General features: G+C 36.1%; 1 protein-coding gene across 1 annotated transcript in view; it reads right to left on the bottom strand.

The window, feature by feature from the left end:
• Positions 1–401: 401 nt before the first annotated feature.
• The window catches only part of XKR4 (XK related 4), a 221,770-nt gene continuing 203,212 nt past the window's right edge, over positions 402–18,959 (bottom strand). Inside the window, exon 3 of the mRNA XM_027638929.1 lies at positions 402–4,804. Within this exon, the coding sequence (XP_027494730.1) occupies positions 3,858–4,804 (947 nt within the window). The 3' untranslated portion in view covers positions 402–3,857. The remainder of the gene's footprint in view (positions 4,805–18,959) is intronic.

The raw sequence follows: 18,959 nt of genomic DNA, 5'->3' as shown, positions 1-18,959 counted from the left end.
TTCTGAATGAACCTGGTATACATTACCTCTTCTTTATCTAATTAGAGTAGTGAATTGTAGTTGAATTGCTTTTTCTGTAACAAATACAGACTCTCAAAAGTTTAGGACCAAGTGTTTAACCAGATAAGTTATCATTAAATCCACTGGTAATTTTTTTTGTTCAGTAGAACAATGCTTTCATAATTCTTACTTCTAACAAAGAGATGTGATTGCTTTTCTTTACCAGAATGTGAATATGAAAATATGAACATTTTATTTTCTTGTATTCTGTAATGAAATTTAAAAGGCCTGATTTTTTTTTATTATTTCAAAAGCAGAAGTTAATTTTCTTTACAATTTTTTGGATGGTTTTTTTTTGGGTTTTGTTTTTTTTTGTTGTTGTTGTTTGGGTTTTTTTGTTGTTTTTTTTTTTTTTGCTATTGCTGTCTTAATTGAATGTTATTGATTTTAAAACTGTCTGTGGTAAAAAGAATAGTGCATATTGATTGTTAGCTCTCCTTAAGGCCATCGTGGAATTTCAACGTGGATGATGTTTAATCTTGGCAATTTCTATAAAAAGTTCTTACAGCTTTTAATGTAACTATTCACAGCAATGCGAATCATGAAACTGTCCACGTAGTCATCTGAGTGTTAAGATTTCAATGGCCACCCTGTTCTCAGTGCAAGTATCACTGATATTATGAATGTAACAGAGTAAGATTTTGGAGAGCAAATTTTGACTCAGTGTATATTGATTTCTCTCCCTCCCTCAAACAGCGAGACTGAATTCTTAGGACAAGATGCATATATATAGTGCTGTGCATATATATATATATTTATATATATATATGTGTGTGTGTGTATGTTACTCTGCACTCAGACCCTGCAGTAGTAGTTTGCTTAAGATAAACACTTTTACAAACATTATTTAAAAAAATCGAAAATGCTGAGAGAGTAAAGAAAGTAAATGCTAGGCATGAAAACCCACATGGCTAAATAATACCTCTGTGTCCTTCCTTCCAAAACCAAACAAGAGCAAATCAAACAAACTCACCCCAAAACTTCTTCAGCAACCTTGCAAAGCAAGCACTGGTGCAGACTTTAAATTTCGTAGGAAGGAACGGTTCTTCAATTCTTTAAGCCCTGACCAAAGGGCTCACAGCTCTGAGGAAGAGCAAGGGGATGAGAGGGACAGCAGCACAGGACAAGCCTCACTGACAGCTGTGATGTGCCCCTCTCCCCAGGAGGTACCAGAGGGTGGGTAGAGCTTGTAAAGGCTGCCCACTGCGCCTCATTCAGGCTTAAATTTCTGAGTTGTTAAAGCAGCAGCAAACACATTCAACTGTTTCCAAAAGAAACACATCTTGGATCACAAAGCTTACCATTTGCCTTGTTTGTAAAGAAAACCAGCAATTTCCTTGTGCGAGCTAGCATTTGATTCTGGAGTGAAGGCTCTACTGAATTTAACAGGACAAAGGACTTGCTTCAAAAACCTTTTTTTTAGCAGTTCTTGCACTGGTATATTTTTTGACAAAACATGAGTGCTTTTCTCTGAATAATCAGCTATATGTTCATGGAGAGAAGGGCAATCACTTTGTACAAAGCTTCAGGTTTGGACTATCAAAAAATTTTTTTATTTAAAAAATTATTATAGAGGCAGTTGCCTACTGTTTAATTTGAAAATACCTAAGAAACCCTTGAAGTATGGGTGTTTTCTGATCTGTGTAAAGTTCCCTCTGCCTTGCAGATTCCTGCACTTTCACAGATTTTTTTTTTGTTTTGAGGAACTTGCCCCAGCAAAGAACAACAGGTATTGAACATTTCACTAATAAAAAAAGTCAACATTAAAAATGGCTAATTGAACACATACAAATAAACATAGTCGGTGTAACCTTGGCCATTTCATAGTACAAATATTCATAATAGGAAAGACTGAAATTAATCCAGCAGCATATACAGCAGTGACTACACTGGATATATCTGACAGTGAAGATTACAATACCAATCATCAGGTCTTCTCCATTCTGACAATGCCATTTACAACAATAACTCTTCAGTTCTGCTTCTCTGTCCTAAAATGGATGGAAATAGTTATAGCAAATTTTTTCTTATGGAATCACTTGGTGTCTTTACAAGCCACTTACATTTGAAACAGGATCCACAGTTTATAGGGTATTCTAAAAGTACCCATGTAGGCTTTCATATGGCATTACACTGCAAAACAAATCCATAATGTGTGAAAACCAGGTTTACATCAACCTGAAAAAGCCATTTGATAAAATTCATGGACCAATTATTAAAATCTAAGCTATAAAGAGAATGAAATGTATTAAAAGATTTGAGGTTTATAAAAAGTAACCTTTTATACCATATTTTTAGCTTACAAAAATATCGAAATAATCCATGAGTTTTTCACTCTGCACCAGATTTAAAAAAAATACTATCAAATTTTGACTTGCACCTTTAATGCATTTGAAAGCACCATCAGGGGAACTTTTAACATGAAGGATAATACCATTGACTAGATTTAGGGAGGTATTTAAAACCCAAAACCTTGCAGCAAAGCACTCTATTACAAGAGATTCAACGCAATTTTTAGACGCATCTGGACAAAAGTCTTGAACAGGCAGAAGAGACTCTTCCACATAACTTTCTTATATTATACTTCTGTGAATATACTTACTAACAGGTGGTTGAAAGCCTTTAAAAGACACCACTTTCACCTTAGGTTGGGAAAAATCAGAGCTGTCTCTACATGTTGAGAACTTGTTTGGTCTTCCCTGCTTCTTTTTCTGGTAGGGCTTGTGCCACTTGTTATCTGTCCCTCAGGCAATATCAACCTTGCAGTTATACAATGTTTGGCACTAGAAGGGTATGGCATGTCACAGTCTCTTGTCACCCCTGCATACATTCACACACTGAATCATGCATTCTCAGTCCTGAAACAGAGAAGTCTCAGTGTGTTCATCTCCTTGTAGCTTCTTCTGAAATGTCTGAATGGGATCCTCCAAAAAGTTTAGAATGTGAAAACTATACTTCCCTGTTCTTTCACTTTTTTTTTTTTTCAAATTGAACACTGAATCATGATTATCATTTAATGTATATCACTACATGTTAGAGCTCCTTATTTCTTCTGAAAACCAGAAGTGAGCTGCATAGGATTTCTGCTGAAAGTAACATCAAGAAGTTAAATTTTATTTTAAAAAGACTTTGAAATTCTACAGAAAACAAACAATTCTGGTAGTATTAATTTTTATGATCTAATTAATCAAAATTTAGTTTACTTTCCTTTGACAGTCTTACAAACATGATAATGTATTTTTTTAATTAAGAACTATTTTGCATACCTAACCTAACCTTAATGGTTGATTTATGGGAGTGTTGAAAACTATTATGTTCCTATTTTTTTCCCCAGAAAACAGTTTTCATAACAGCAACACTGTGTGCTAGTTTTGTTATTTTTGAAAAGGTATGGTTTTGTTTATTTTTGCCATTGATTATGGAAATATCAATCATTAATTTCTAAAATAAAATGCACTACTGGCTAAAGCTGAAAGCTCTTGTTTGGTTGTAAGTACTGTGCAGTTAGAGTTTCATAGCAGCAAGGGGTCGTGGGTGAGTTTCCCCAGCTGAAGTAACTGATCTGTATGTGTGGGTCAAAGTTTTTTTAGGCTTTCAGATGATGCTGCTGTATCAGTGTCCTGCAGACAGACTGCACACAGTGGATCAAATGATAATCATGATGATAGCCAGACTAAGAACACTATAGCTTGCTTCTCTACTTGTAGTACACAGTTTATTTATTCCTACAGCCCTACTGTCAACCCTTAATTTGGACTGTAACACTGGAGCTTCTTCAAGCCGTGTTTTTGCTTTGTTTACAATGTGGTTTCATATTCCAAGCGCTCCTGGATAAGGGCATCATCTTTATACTGTAGCCGTGGAGGAGCAGGGGAACATTCAAATGCCAAGATTGCCTTCCTCAGGCTCCTGTCCAACACATGTCTCTCCCATGCTGGGTACCTGTTCCTGAACAGATCAATTTTAATGACAGACTCCTCAATCCTTGGTGGCCGGGATGAAGGTGTGGATGGTGCAGTGGGTCTCACCTGAAACACAGGCACACACCCATCCCTCTCTGCAAATTTTTGATCCCGCTCGCTTGTGACACTCCGGTTGTTGGAGATGGACCTTAGCGTGCTTGTGGCCACTTCTGGGGGTAGGGTGAAGGCAGTGGCAGGGTCCTCACAAGCACAGCTTGGTGACTGCCCAAACCTTGGTCCATTGGGGTGAAAGAAGGCATAGTACATTAACATAAAAACGATGCCTGTTAAAAAGCTGCTGAACACTACACACAGTGCTGGTATGGCAAATGCATCAGAGATTTGAGGGGCTTTGTACAGATACCAGAGAACACTCAAGGCAGTGTTTTCTAAAAGGATGACAAAATAGTAAATGAAAAGCCTACAGCGTGTCCTTCCTTCCTTGACATTGAACCAGCTGAAGATATAGATTATCCCAACAACCATGTCGAAAACTATCTCCTCCCATTTAGTGATGCAAAACTCTGTCTCGCAGTGAACGATCCAGAAGGTCATGATGCACCAATGCAACACGATGAAGATTCCAAAGTACAGCTGGAAAACTGAGGCAAACAGAGCAAAAGTAATGACCCTTGCTGCAATTGTGAAGAAATGCCAGCAAAACTGGATTATAACAGCCATATAACTGATGGGTTTCTTGTCATCACGGGAGTCACGGAGGGCCTTTTGGTAGGAAGCCAAAGCCCAGGCCAGGGATACGAGAGATGCTGCAGCAGTAAGACCTAGGAGGAAACAGGAGATGCAGTTAAGACATAATCAGTATGTCAGTGCTTGGCTGAAACCTGTGAGATCTTTGCTGCTTTAAATACGTTCTACATCACTGACATAATAAAACCTCCTCCTTCTCCTTTAGTTCAGAGAAATGGACCTCAACAGCTGAGATTTCATTGCCCTTACAATGCTGGATACACAAAAACCAGAGTGGTCATCAAACCACACTCTGAACCTCTTCTCTAGCAATTACACATTTGAAACAAATTAACTAATTCACAACCTTGAGTAAATTGGAGATGGGCGTCTCTGTCAGCTCTGTGATTTAATGGGACCTGCTGTCGTTATTGTTTTCAAGAAAGAATATGAATGTTCTGATTTTGATAAATCATTAAGGAAAACTAATATAAAGCAACTAAGTCTTTCTAATTAAAATGTCAGCATCATATACATATAAAATAAATCAATAACAATGTGAGCATAAATCTGCATTTTAAAAATAAATTTATGCAACTCTTGTTACATGAAAATGTAAACTGATTGCTTTACTCTTGCTAAGGGAAAAAAAAATGCCCATTTTGATATTTTAAACAGAATTTTAATAAGTATAAAATGTCAAAACTTATTTTCTTTCAGCTGGAAATTAAATTTATTTTAGAAATGTTGGAATTGTCTACTGAATTAAAATTCTGAGTAAAGATGCTCCTAAAGTAGGGGTTTATGATTAATATAGCAATATAGCCATACTATCTCCCATATATCACAGAATTGCCTACTTACAAGGCCCTAAACTATAATATTTTGGTAAAACTTCAAAATTATTTAAAGAATTGAATAAGAAATTATTTCTCATAAGATTTCAGACATTAGTTCTGTGAAAATACAAAAAAATACAAAAATACCAAAACTGTAAACCAATTATTTTTTAAAAAGACCATTTTATATTTATTTTGAATGTGTATTATTCTTTTCTCCTCAAGGGACTTTGACCCTTGTCTGTAGGTAAATTAAAAAAAAAGAAAAAAAGTTAGTTTGAATCTAATTTTTAAACTAATCTGTTACTTCCATACACTATCAGAAACATACCTTACATTCCCATTTCAGAAGTGGTATAGTTCAGCATAATTATTCAAATGCTTAATACTTACACAGCATTCTGTTAGAAATGATAATAATTCTGCTTTACTAGAAGATTAATTTTTATTTACTTATGACTCATATCAACCTGCTTTGTATGGAAATGGAATTTGCAATTGAAATGCAAAATCCCAGCCTTTCAAGTGTATTTATTATTTAAATAAAATTGCAATAAATGTTGTATACAGAGGAAAAATGTATCAAACAATTTATACTTAAAACTGGTTTATTACCAAGCCTAATTTTACATACAGCTAATGAATGAATTCATAAGTCTCAGCATCCCAGACTGAGAGTTTATTCATAGACCATTTAAAGATAATGATGCTTCAGCTTATTCTATTTCTAAGCAGTTCCTTAACTTTGAACTAGTTATTGAAGTAAATCAAACTGACATGAAGAAAACATTTCTTTTGTCTGCTGTTAAAAGCTGTTTAATCATTTCAACAATCTCTGGTTCTGGATGTATAGCCAGGATTTTTCTTCCCTGTTCAAGAATATATTACTTAACTATTATAAATTTTACGAAATTTTATTAATACAGAATGGTAAATTTAAGCTGAAATACATATTGCTATTTACTTCAGAAAAAAAAAAAAGAGGTTATTTTAAAACAAAAAAATGTAGGTTATGGAAATACTACCTGATTCTGATGGAAAAAATTCTATTTAAGCAATTCACCTGGTTTCACACATTAAGATTTTGCTCAGTAAGTAGTACAGAGAGATTAATTGCTTTCAGGAGGGATTGCATTTGCCAGTGTTTCTCCCTCAGTCACTGGCAGGGTGCTAATAATGTTGTGAGCTCCCATGAATTTAAAATATCTTTGTTTTAAAAACAAAAATAATAACAAACAATCAGCAGAAATATAAGCAAACTTAGGATTCCAGGGAGAATTTTTAACAAAACTTCATCATTTTAATCCCCATGTAGATGCCTGGATGACAAAACACCAGCGTTACTGCTGGAATCCTCCTTCACAGAGAAAATAAGCTATCAGCAATGAAGACAGGAAGAAGACATGGTGTAAATTGCTATTTTCATTTCTGACTTGTATGTATGTTTTCTCACACTGGGCTGCCCTTCTGTGTTTGTTATCTCTGAAGACAACACTACGATCTGAAAATGTAAGTTCTTGTTTTCCTGTAGAAATGTTTTAATTATTGAAAAACCACAGTTTGTTTCCCTCATGAAATGAAAAGTTTGGAAAGGTAGATTGATAGGATAAAGGGTAAAAGAATCTTTCAATACAAATGAGCCACTCTGAACAAGAGCTCAAAAATAGCATTATCAGCACAGGAAAAAATAATGTGAGCAAGAAATCCACGTTTTCTTTGCAAATCTAACTTTAATGACCTCACGCACTCCCCCTGAGGTTTGTAGAGATATCATCAGTTTTGCATTAGGAAGTGTAAAATCATTCAATAATGCACACAGAATATAATGTTAAATTCATAGGAATTTCCAGTGTTCTAATGCTAATTAATTCATAGTCATTGTCTGGGACAGAAAGAAGCAAGTACAATAGTAATGTAATTCTGTTATTTAAATAGTCATTAATAGGGAATCATCCTTTGCTTTTACAGAACAAACTCAGGGATATTGGCAAACAGGAGAGAAAGGAGACAAGGGAATGTACAAAAGGAAAGAACTGTCAGTTAATGTATTATGTATCTACCCTTGTGCTATAGGCAATGGTGTTAGGGATACAGAATTAAGATAAGGTTAAGCACTTCATAGGCTCCATCTGTTTCTCTTTATTGATGAGACTAAGCACTAAAGAATTATTAAAAGTAAATTAATAATGAAAACAATAATGTAAAAGTGATGCAAATGGCAGTTTGCTAATAAGTGTCACTATATAAATAATTCACTGGGAGTAGTCAGAGATAAAGTGAATTATTGTAGGACTGAATGGATAATTCGTTATTAGAACCTATTGATGCAGTTGCTGAGTATGTATTTGGATAAACCTCTTTATCCCTACTTCAAAAAAGGAACTAAAATTAATTCCTATTACTGTCAAAACAAAACTTTAACAATGCAGGTGGTTTAACTTCTGCAGTCAGGAAGGCTTATTTGCCACCCAGAAATGAACAGAAATTGGATGTGATCTTTGGAGCCACCATTCATGAGGAACAAGAACCAGCTTTGCTGCTTGCTCAGCTACAGCTTATGTACACTTTTTGGGTGCTGCAGCAGCTTTATGGTGTATTTGACAGTCTTGTATTATGACAGTCTTGTATTTAGGGTCTTGATCTCAGAAATTAAGATTAAATAGCCATTCCCAGTGAATATATACACAAGCAATTGTATGCTCTTCCATTACAGACTGTTGAAAGAACAGGAAAAATCTCTAAAATGGCCTTAGGGAGCATGAAACATGTTCCTGTTTCTTTCTTTTCTGAAGCTGAACCTTCAAATATTTTTCCACAGTATGCGATTTGGTCTCTAAAGTTCTGTCTGTAAAAGAAAAGAAATACAGGCTTTGCATAGGTAAAGCATCGCTTCACAATTTGCATCAGGCAAATGATGCTTTTGTCTGTTTCTAAAATGGACACCTGACATACTCTAAATAGCAATGAATGGGAGTGGGATTGTATGTACCCACTTTGCAGCTTAGCCCATCAACAACAGTCACAATAGTGAGAAAATAATAGATTGTATCAAGGCAACTTTCTGCTAGGAACTAATTATAATCTGTTTTGAGTGAAAAATACAGTTTAACATCTTTTATTCTGTTAAGGGTTTGTATTATTTAATTATGTTATTTGTATAAAGGAATGACAACTTTTTATTACAGATGAGTTCCAGATATTCTTAAGATAGTATACTATCTGTCTGATAAACAAAGAACAGAACTGCCTTGACTGAATTATAAGTTTAATTTTTCCCCCGGAAATTATTAATTTCTCCAAGATGTGTTTGCATTTTATAGAGTGCGGCATATCTGTATTGATAATTTAAATATCAAATTTAATACACTGCAATGTGCCACACCTCCTTAGAGACAAGATAAAAACCCCACTAATGTGACTTTCACAAATGAAAGCAAATATATGTGAGGGAAAAGAGAATGTATACAGAGATGAATACATTCACAAATGTAAGATTTCAGGGAAGCAAGCAAGCCCAAATAACTACAGGAGAGCCAATGAAATTCTTCTCAACAGTATTTGTGAGAAATCTGAGTGAAATATTTTGTTCAAGGGCAAACCAAATAGAATTGCTCACAACACATAAGGGTTTTCTATATTACATCTCTGCATGGCAATTCACAACTTAGTTGTATCTTGCTAACACCTCTACCTTTGCATGATATCCCAGAATATAATCTTTAGACTGGAGTGTAGGTGAAAAAAATACAGGTCTCATTCTCACAGTAATTTTATTTTACTCCTAATTTGTACTTGAGATAGTAAAGGCATATTCAAGTCCATAAATCACTTTTTTCTAATCATATCAGTCCATAAATCCTACATAGCATAAATACAGAACAGCTCGAGTCAGCTGGAAAGCTTATAAATGGATGAACTGATCACAGAAAATGCTCCTTAACATTCAACCTGATTTCAGAAATCAAACTACTACCAACTGTGTCTGTCTCTGCTTCATCCTTCCTTTTAAATTTGTGCTCATCTCACCGTGTCTTGGAGTAAACTTATCTAAAAGCAGGAATACCAAATGCAGAAGGACATCTGGGTATGACAACATTTTCTGGGATCCGGGACTATGAAACATTATTTTAAGAAAGCCTATTTTATGAGTTTCCTACTCAGCTGGAGAGGTTCTGATAGATGCATCCAAGCTTCCAGGTGCTTCTCTGAACCAAAGCCAAGGTTCTCCAATATTTGAATCTTAGTCCTGCAGGAAATAGCATATCATGACTGCATCCCTCCAGCTTCAGAAAATGTCTTGCTGTATTTAGACAACTTTTGCCATGTTTCTCTGCTAGAGATTCACATGGAGGCAGGCTTGCAGGCAGCTTTTATGGGTTTCTGCACTAATTCTTTTATTCCCATACACAGTACAGCAATGTATGGCATGGTGTACATACTGTGCTTCCATACATGGTTTAGTACACAGGATGCTTTGCATGCATTAAGGGCAGCTTTTGATGACATCAAGGACCATAATGTCCAGGTCATCAGTATGTGTTTCATGCTCACGAGTTTCACTCCCTGACCAATACTGTGAGATGAAACCTAAAGATGAATCTTTCCTTTTTTATGCTTTCCTATTATCTAAAGGGATAACAATATAAACTCTCCCCCTCACCTGGGTTATTTCCTCATAAGCTTGTTGCCAAGATAATCCTATTACTTTCCCATGTCAGCAAGTTTGTCATATATTAGCTGTCCTAAATCAAGATCAAAAGCATTCTGTTCAACTGAAATAAGCTGCCTGAGGTCAGAAAAGGACTTTGTTCTTCTTTTTTAAGTGCCACTAGATCTGATTCTGTCTAGATAGAATCAGATACTGTAACATTCCATTTCTCTAGTTTTACACTCAGACTGTTTGCTACCCACAAACATGGGACTGTCAGTGTCTGAGGATGAGTCTCCAGTAGTTCACATTTCCAGTTTTTGCCACAGGCTGCATTCACAGACAGGGATTTTCAGGGCAGCATAGACGATTTCATCAGCTTGCCAACATTCAGCTCAGCTTTCTCCCACAGTATACCGAGGCAGGGTAACAGCATAAGGGGTGAGAGGAACTCTTCCTTGTTGAAATTCAAGTCAGCATTATGCCTGATATTACTTCTCCCATGTGTTATGTAATTATCATAGAACATGCTAGCATATATAGGAATCCCATGATTCCTCTCAGCTGCTTTCTATAGATAGTTCTGGTGAGACAGCTTCCAGCTGTTTCTTTTATTTGGCTCACGACAACAACTTACCATTGCCTCAGAACTCTAGAAACACTCTATATATTAATGTTACTTTCAACCTTACTTATTTTACCTACTCCTGTTTTTTTACCAGCAGTGGTTTGGATTCTGGATAGACAACACAGGTCAGCTGACAAGAGTTTGGCATGTATCTTGAACAGATTCTTAGGGTCTTTACAAGACACCTGCCTAATGATTTATTTCTTGCTGCACTCAAGGTAATATTCACCTTAGCAAATGTAACTGTTAGACATAATGTTGAGAAGCTTCTGCAGAGCAGCAATCCTGGTCATAGTTTTAAATACATGAATGATAGTCATAATTTTATTTCAAGATAACATCAAGAACAGTTCCCCTTTGCCTTGCCCCTAGTTCCAAACTAATTCTTTTACCCAAACTTTGGTGTACTTCAGGAGTTCTCTTACAAACTATGAATCAAATCAACACAGATAAAGAGAGTTAACTTGCCATGCAGGGACAACAAGAACCATAAAATCATTTTACCTGTTAGGAATCCAAACTTAGACTTCTGTACTTTCACAGCTAGACTCGTCTGTTAGGTAATTTGGTAACTTCAATTCCAGTGAAGTATGTGCAGCACAAACATACCCACTGACTCCAGGCTCATTTCCATGATTTCTACATTTCTTCTTAAGCTTTCAGTGCCTTGAGGTTGCTGCAAGTAGCTTACAGAAATCAAGGGATTATCTGGAGAATGCAGCAACCCCAAGCAGAACAAAACCCCTGCCATTAGCTCTTGAGAAGAAACATCATGACAACATAATGCTAAGCTAAATATAGGGCACCATCTATGGGAGAAGGCTCCACCTGCACTGCTCTGTCCAATGTACTGCATGTATGGACACCTTCCATGAAGTCAGTACCCGCTGCAGTAGCACTTCTCCCTGCCACCCAACAGGAGAAAGAGAAAAATATATAGTTTATTATACTATATTTTATACCTGCGAAAATCCTGTTAAAACATAAGTTTTGAGGAAATGCCTTTTTGTTGATCCACATTTTTGTGATTCTGCCTATACTCTTCTGTTGAGGTTTGCTTAGGTAGCTTCTGAACAAATTTTATCCTGGTATATTTGAGTGATTTGTAGGAACCAGGCACACAGATTTCCATTTCATGGCCACTAATAAGATCAACTGGAACTGCTTTATTGGAAATGCTTTTGAAAAATATTCAAGTGAAAAAAACCACAAAAGATGTACACAGTAAATGCCACTTAGACGATTTTAATCTTCTATGAAAACAATTTTTTTTTTAGGAATATGCAAATTTAAAAAAAAAATACACTGTACTTAGCCTAGAAGAGTGTTTAAGCATGAATAGGGAGAAAATTAGTATTAACATTTGTTTCTTTCCCAAAGTCATTGTATGCTGTCCCTCCCAGCTCGCAGGGCAGGGGCCTGCCAGACCCTAGTGGCTGTCTTGGGGCTGCTGCAGGTGTGGGCTCAACCCTCACATCAAAATATGGTAAGAAATTAAAACTTCAGAATAAAAACTCTCAAAGCAACAATACAAAAGTAGAACAGAAATGGTACAAAATTTGGAAATAAATCTGTTGAAGTAAAAACATGGTGGTGCTAGAAATAGTATTGGTTTCCTAACCAATTCTCCATAAAACTGTTTCTAATGTACTGGGTGTCTATGCTCAAGTACTGGCATGGGGACACAGGGGGTGGCCTCATGAGGAGAGGCCAGGGACCTGTATCATGCCAGACACAGACGGTTCCAGCCAGTTTCCAGCCAGCTCCAAAGTGAGACACCACAAGACACAGCCGAGACCATCAGCCAAGATGGTAGCACCTCTGGAAAAAATATTTAAGGAAGAGCAAAAAATCCTGGTAGACAGAGGAGAGGGGAAAGAAGGACATGAGAACAGCAGTATAAACATTAGGGTGAGAGAATAAGGAAAGGGAGGAGGTGCTCCAAGCCCCTGTGGGAGAGAACCATGGTGGGGCAGGTAATTTCCCATCACTTGTGAAGGACCATGAGGGAGAAGATATACACCCTTCAGCACATGGGTACGGAAACTGTGGCCGCTGGAGAGCCCACACTGGAGCAGATTTGTCTTGAAGGAACTATATCTTGTAGGAGGGATCATGCTGGAGCAGAGGAAAAGTGTGAGGAGAAAGGAGCAGGAGAGATTAACTATTACTGACTGATTGCAATCTCCCATTGCCCATCACCCTGTGCCACATGGGATGGGGAGGCAGAAGGGTCAGGGATGAAGGCGTGAAGCTGATGTTGGTAAAAGTGGGATATAGGGGGAAAAACTTGTTTTATTTTGTACCTCTGTTTCTCACTATCCATATCTGTTTTCACTGGCAATATATTAAATAAGTTTTCCACAAGTTGAGTCTGTTTTGCCTGCGATGTTAACTGCTAAGGGATCTCCCTTACTGCAACCCACAAGGATTTTTATCCTGTTTTCTCACCCTTCCCTGTTGAGCAAGGGGAGTAAACGAGCAGTTGGGTGGGTGTCTGAGTGCAATCCAAGGTCAACATGTCACATCTAATCACCTCATGCCAATATATTTTTGCATGCACAAACCATGCATGTGGTCATTGCTTGAGGAGCCAGATTGTATCTTCTCATTCAAGGACCACTCAAGAAAAAGGTTTTTTTCCTTGCACAGGGATACATGGAATACACCTCAAACTTATGTAAACCCTCCTTCCTCTGAAGGGTGTTTTGCCACCTACCAGGACCCTACAAGGCAGCACTGGCTGCCTCAAAAACCAGTTGTTGGTGAATATAAAAGCTGTCACATTATTTCCTGAGATTTAATGAGAGGATGAGGGAGGAGAATGTACCCAGGAGAATTAGAAATTTACTACACATACAATTTTTCTATGCCTGTAGAGAATAGTACAAATTCTGAAAAAGGAAGTACATATCAACATTTTTGTAGTGTAACCTAGTCACAACAAATTTACCATTTTTTTTTATAGTGAAGCAAGGAAAAAAATTCATAGTTCCGTAATGTGTTTCATAGATATGGAAATATGTTTTAAGTGAGATAGCACGGTTGCAATCAGTGTGAATGCAATTCAAGCCACAGAACATTGCCTTATGAACACTGAGTGAATCCCTTGTGTTCGAACAAGTGATTAAGAATTCAAAAGTTTAAAACAAGGGAGAAAACATCCTTCCGAAGGATATTTACCTTGACTTTAAAAATGCACATTTTTTTCAGTCTGACTTTATCTACCTTTGGTTTTCAGCCACTGATTTGGCTGAATTTCTGTAGGGTTCAAACAAATTCATCGTAATATTTCACCAGAATTTTAAAATTAAAGGTTTCCAGGACATCAGTTTTACACTTAGAAGCCCTCAGTACCCTTGAAAGAGTATAATGTCAGGGCATCCTTAGAAACATGTCTTTCTTTCTTTCTCTTTCTCTCTTTCTTTCTTTCTCTCTCTCTTTTTCTCTTTCTTTCTCTTTCTTTCTGTCTCTTTCTGTCTCTTTCTCTCTCCCTTTTTCTCTCTTTCTTTCTTTTTTTCCTTTCTGGGGGAGGATAACTCCTTCCCTTCTCAAGATGCAATGACACTATAGAGACCAGGGTACAATCTACAAAGAAGACTTGATGACTAGTGGTATGTCCAAGCAGATATTTTTAAATTAATACAACACTTGTAGATTCAGTTATCTGAAGACTAAATGTTGGAAGAGAACAGAATATTTGAATTTCCATAGAAATGTCAACAACATGGACAAGGCAACTTTAAAACAAATTTTAAATAGCTGAAGACAATTTTCCTAAGCCTGCAATGAGCTTGTGAAAGATATATATTTTTACAATTAACCAAGTCTTCTGACGTGTTTTCCACCAGCATCCCACAAGCAAAAGAGCTTGAAATGATCATACTGCCTGCAATACGGTGGAACATATCTGAAATAGTATCTGGTAAATTCAGACTCTTCTAAGTATTTTTTTCAAGAGATAGTGAGTATTATAGAACACAAATAGCAGTATCACACTGGCTCTAGAAATGTTTGCTGAGGATTTGGAAGAGGAAGGGCTAAATCAGTATTTCAAATACACCAGAGATCTTGAGATTTTTATTTTTTTTTGTTTGTTTGTTTGGTTGGTTTTTTTAAGATACTGCACTAGCAGTGGCCAGCAGCCAACACAGAGAAGACTAGAAGCCAAGATGAATTTTGGCATGAAAAATATTCCAAATACCTTATGCTAAGTTTTATTACAAATCAATGGGATGGGACCAGGTCACCGACAACAAAATACTGACTCCATGAAAAAAGATAGCATGGGGCTATCATTCCCCTTAAATCTCCTTAAATCATAATTTTAGGATTGGCTTTCAGTGGTTTATAGGGTCATATTGGCTTTCTGAAAGGGGATAAATTTCAGCCCTCATTAAGCAACTGATATTTCTCCCACTTGCACATTAAAGTCAGTCTGAAGTTAGTACCTTATTTGATACAATTTGTCTAAGAAATATTTTATATACGTAGCATTTTTTGTGTTTGCCTTTTAAGCTTCTCTAAGCTTTTCATCTATGAAGAGATGTTGAGGATAATGTCTGCTATGGGGCTCTGGGATAAAAAGCAATTATCATCACTCTGAAAAGGAAATCAATTTAGTATTTGTGCAATCCCTCTTAGCAAAGGGAAAACTGGAGCTGTTAGCTCTACCTGGTACATGATGCTGTAGAAGTTTCCTTTGGATCAAACTGAAATATTATAGTCCTTACTCTTTACCATGTTTCTTTCGCTTTGAAAAAGTTCAACTGTATTTTCACAATAATTCATTAAATAGACTTATTTTTCTGTTAGTGGAAAAGCAATCACTAACCTCTTCTCCTTCATCCCAACAGAAAATTCATGGTTTCACCTACTGTGCAGACAATGTAACTTTAAGCAAAGTCTAACAAACTGAATTGAAGTGTATTCTGGAGATTAATTCAGCTTCCAGCTCATGCCCAGCTTTGGATTTTTTTAGATTTCATATTTATTTCTTTGTTTTCAATATTAGTTGCAAAGCTATTCTTTATCAGTAACAAAGCTCTACAGCTATATCTCTACATATTTCTGATATAGTTAGAATATATCCACACAATATACATGGCTAAATATTACATGTCTGTGTACATTTTTTATATACGGTATATTTACAGTTGTATACTACATGCAGACAGATAAACTGGCATAATTTTAAGACACTGAGCAAAATAATGACTCAACATTTCCTCCGAAAAGCTTTTCCAATATTTATCTGTGGCTTGTGCCAAAAACTTACACCTTGTTTCAAGTTTAATTAATCTAATTTCCATTTCTGCTACTTGTCTAGAAGACTGAAAAGTTCCCTCAGCTCCTGTCATTAAACATTTTTTTTATGTATAAGTACCCAGAGAGAGTGATTGAGTTACTTTTTCAACCTTTTCCCAGTATTCTGGGCTCATCAGTTCCTAAAAGACTTATGTATGGTCCCTGGGACCATTTTATTCCTCAACTTTGAATTTCCTTCAGTAGCTCCAGGAAGTGTGAGACACAGAACAGGGCACAGGCTTTTAACAGTGGTCTTATTGGTGTTCACAGTGGCATGATCACCTCAACGTGTCTACTGTGTATTTTTCTTCTTCTTCATCTGTGGATCAATATAAGGTTCAAAGCCACAACTTGACACTGGGATCTCACGAAAAAAAGCTCTTCTATCTGCTGGCTGCTATGTCATCTTCTGAATTACTGATTTTTAAGACAGAGATTTTCCCAGCCTATAAGTCTAATCTGTGTTTATGATTGTCAAATACACTTTTCTGTATTAAAACATAATTAGTTGGTTGTGATAATTTTGACCAAATTACTCAGATTAATCTGTGATGGTAGTTGTACTAAAGAATATTAACTACGCTCACATCTCTGTGCAAAAACCTGGAAAAACTTAACCAGTCACTGGAAACCCAGCCAGCAAATAATATGCATTGTTATCCATAAGGCTACCAAATAAGATGAGAGCAAGGACAGGTATTTAATAGGTGCTACTAGGCACTTCCTCACTCATTCTTTCTTAATTTTAGTATACATCTAGATGACAGATTTTAGCCCACTTTATATGAGCTCTACTCATTCCTACTTCAAGATCTCATGTGATTTTAAGTCCCATGAACTTTAAAAAAAATATTTTTACATTATTCATTATAGTTGCTGTCATCATTCTAACTTGTAAGCTTGTCAATGAATTATAACAGGTCTGAGTAACAACACCTGAGTAAAAAAATAAAAAGTTTGCAGAATTCTACTATCTAGCTTCTAATTCTTTGTTACCTGAGTACACAGGTAACATTTCTATTATTTTATACTGAATTAGAGTCATGCTAATCTATACTTCTTTTTAGTTATATGCATCTTTCCTTTTATAATTTTTAGATTTCTTTATGCATCTACACATCAGTCTGCTCCATGGTCATTGTTAAGAATGACCAACTGATTTCAACAGAATTTGACAAAGAAACAGATGTCTGAAAGATACTAAATTCTGTGAAGTTCAGGGAAAACAGCAGCTAGAGGAGGGCCCAAAGAAATGTTCCCACTTGAAGTAAAACAGACTTCAAGCATTTCATTTTTATGCCTGAATTTTAGGTATTTTTATGCCTTCAGGCATTTTTATTGCAACAGCTAGGGGCCAATTAGTAAGTGAATAAATATGTTTCTGGCAGCTGGCAAATCCACATAGATGTAACTTTGAGGTAATCCCAGCAGATACTGCCTCTTAGCCATCCAAACCCAAAGTCATGAGAGAGAACTTGGAATAAGGCAGCGAGTGAACAATATATTGTGGCAACTCAGGGGATCTGATAAAAAATTGGATATATTTTCAGGGCAATGATTAAGGGCAGGAAATGAGGCTTCATTATTTTTGCTGCTTGAAGAACCTATATTAATAGGTACTCTGCATTTCTAGGACTCATCTGCTTCTCCAATATTTTGTTAAAAATTAATGTTTCTGTGTTTAGAGACATCCAAAACTGGGTCCTCCAAACTGGAGATGATATAGCTAAGGCTGGACATAGAACATAAAGAGGGCTCTACAAATGGAACTCGAAGACTCAGATTATATTTTAGAGGTTACTGAGCGTGTACTTCAAAGAGAAAATAAATGAATATTAGTTTTATAGTAGTATGTCTCTAAATCAGATTCTCTGCAGACACAAGGGGGAAGTGCCAGTTAGCCGCATACCTAATATTTATTTGATTTATTGTTTTTTTAATATGGTATGACAGCAGATTAGCAAGGTATTTTTCTGACACTGAAGATGATAAAGAAGTTATCAATTAACATCACTGGAACATTTTAACAAACAGAATAACAAGTATTCAATCTAAAACAGTAACCTAACTAAACAATTCTAAATAAAAATCCAGTCTTTTCTCAACAACTGATAAAAGCCCAGAAGCAGTAGCTTTAAACCTACTGGTGAATATACTAGATGAGCAAAATGCCTCTACTTTGGTCCACCTTATTAATTCTGATTTGGAGAGGAAATTGGAAAGTGCGTGTGCCCATGACTGGGGGAAGGTTATGTTATTTCCCTTCAGCTTTGGTAGTTGTTTGGATGTGCACCTGTAAACAACTCTTTATGCAGACTGCAGGAAAAAAGCTTATCTCTGCTACTACTACATTGAGATAACTCATTCCTCTCAGTCAATTATAAACATAGCTACTCTTTAGGAAAAAAAGTTCATAGAAAACCCTCTGAGCCACAAATACACTGTCAAACAAAGAATCAAAACCAACACCATGACAAACTTATATCATATTTCAAGATTTGAAAGGTAATATGAAAATATGCTTCAAAGAGTTCAGATTCCCAGTTACAGAAAAAAAAGTGCCATGATCTATTTGAGTATATGGTCTTCCACAGAGAGATGAAATAAATAGGCAAACTATTTTTTTTTTTAATAATTGCAGTTCTTACCAGAACAAACGCAAAATAACTTTCCCCAAACACTCAGGCACTGGTGGGAAGACATATTTCACATTAATCAGAACTCCATTCAGGATGGATGTAGATCGTCTCTATGTTTCTACAAGTTTTAATGTCAGGATACCAAAATGAGTTGTATTTTGAGCTACTAGTATTTAGTTTGAACTCTTA

Source organism: Corapipo altera, unplaced genomic scaffold, assembly GCF_003945725.1.
Source record: "Corapipo altera isolate COAL_440 unplaced genomic scaffold, ASM394572v1 49, whole genome shotgun sequence".
NCBI lineage: Eukaryota > Metazoa > Chordata > Aves > Passeriformes > Pipridae > Corapipo > Corapipo altera.
Note: the sequence above shows the minus strand (reverse complement) of the source record. Positions and strands in the feature narration are given on the sequence as shown.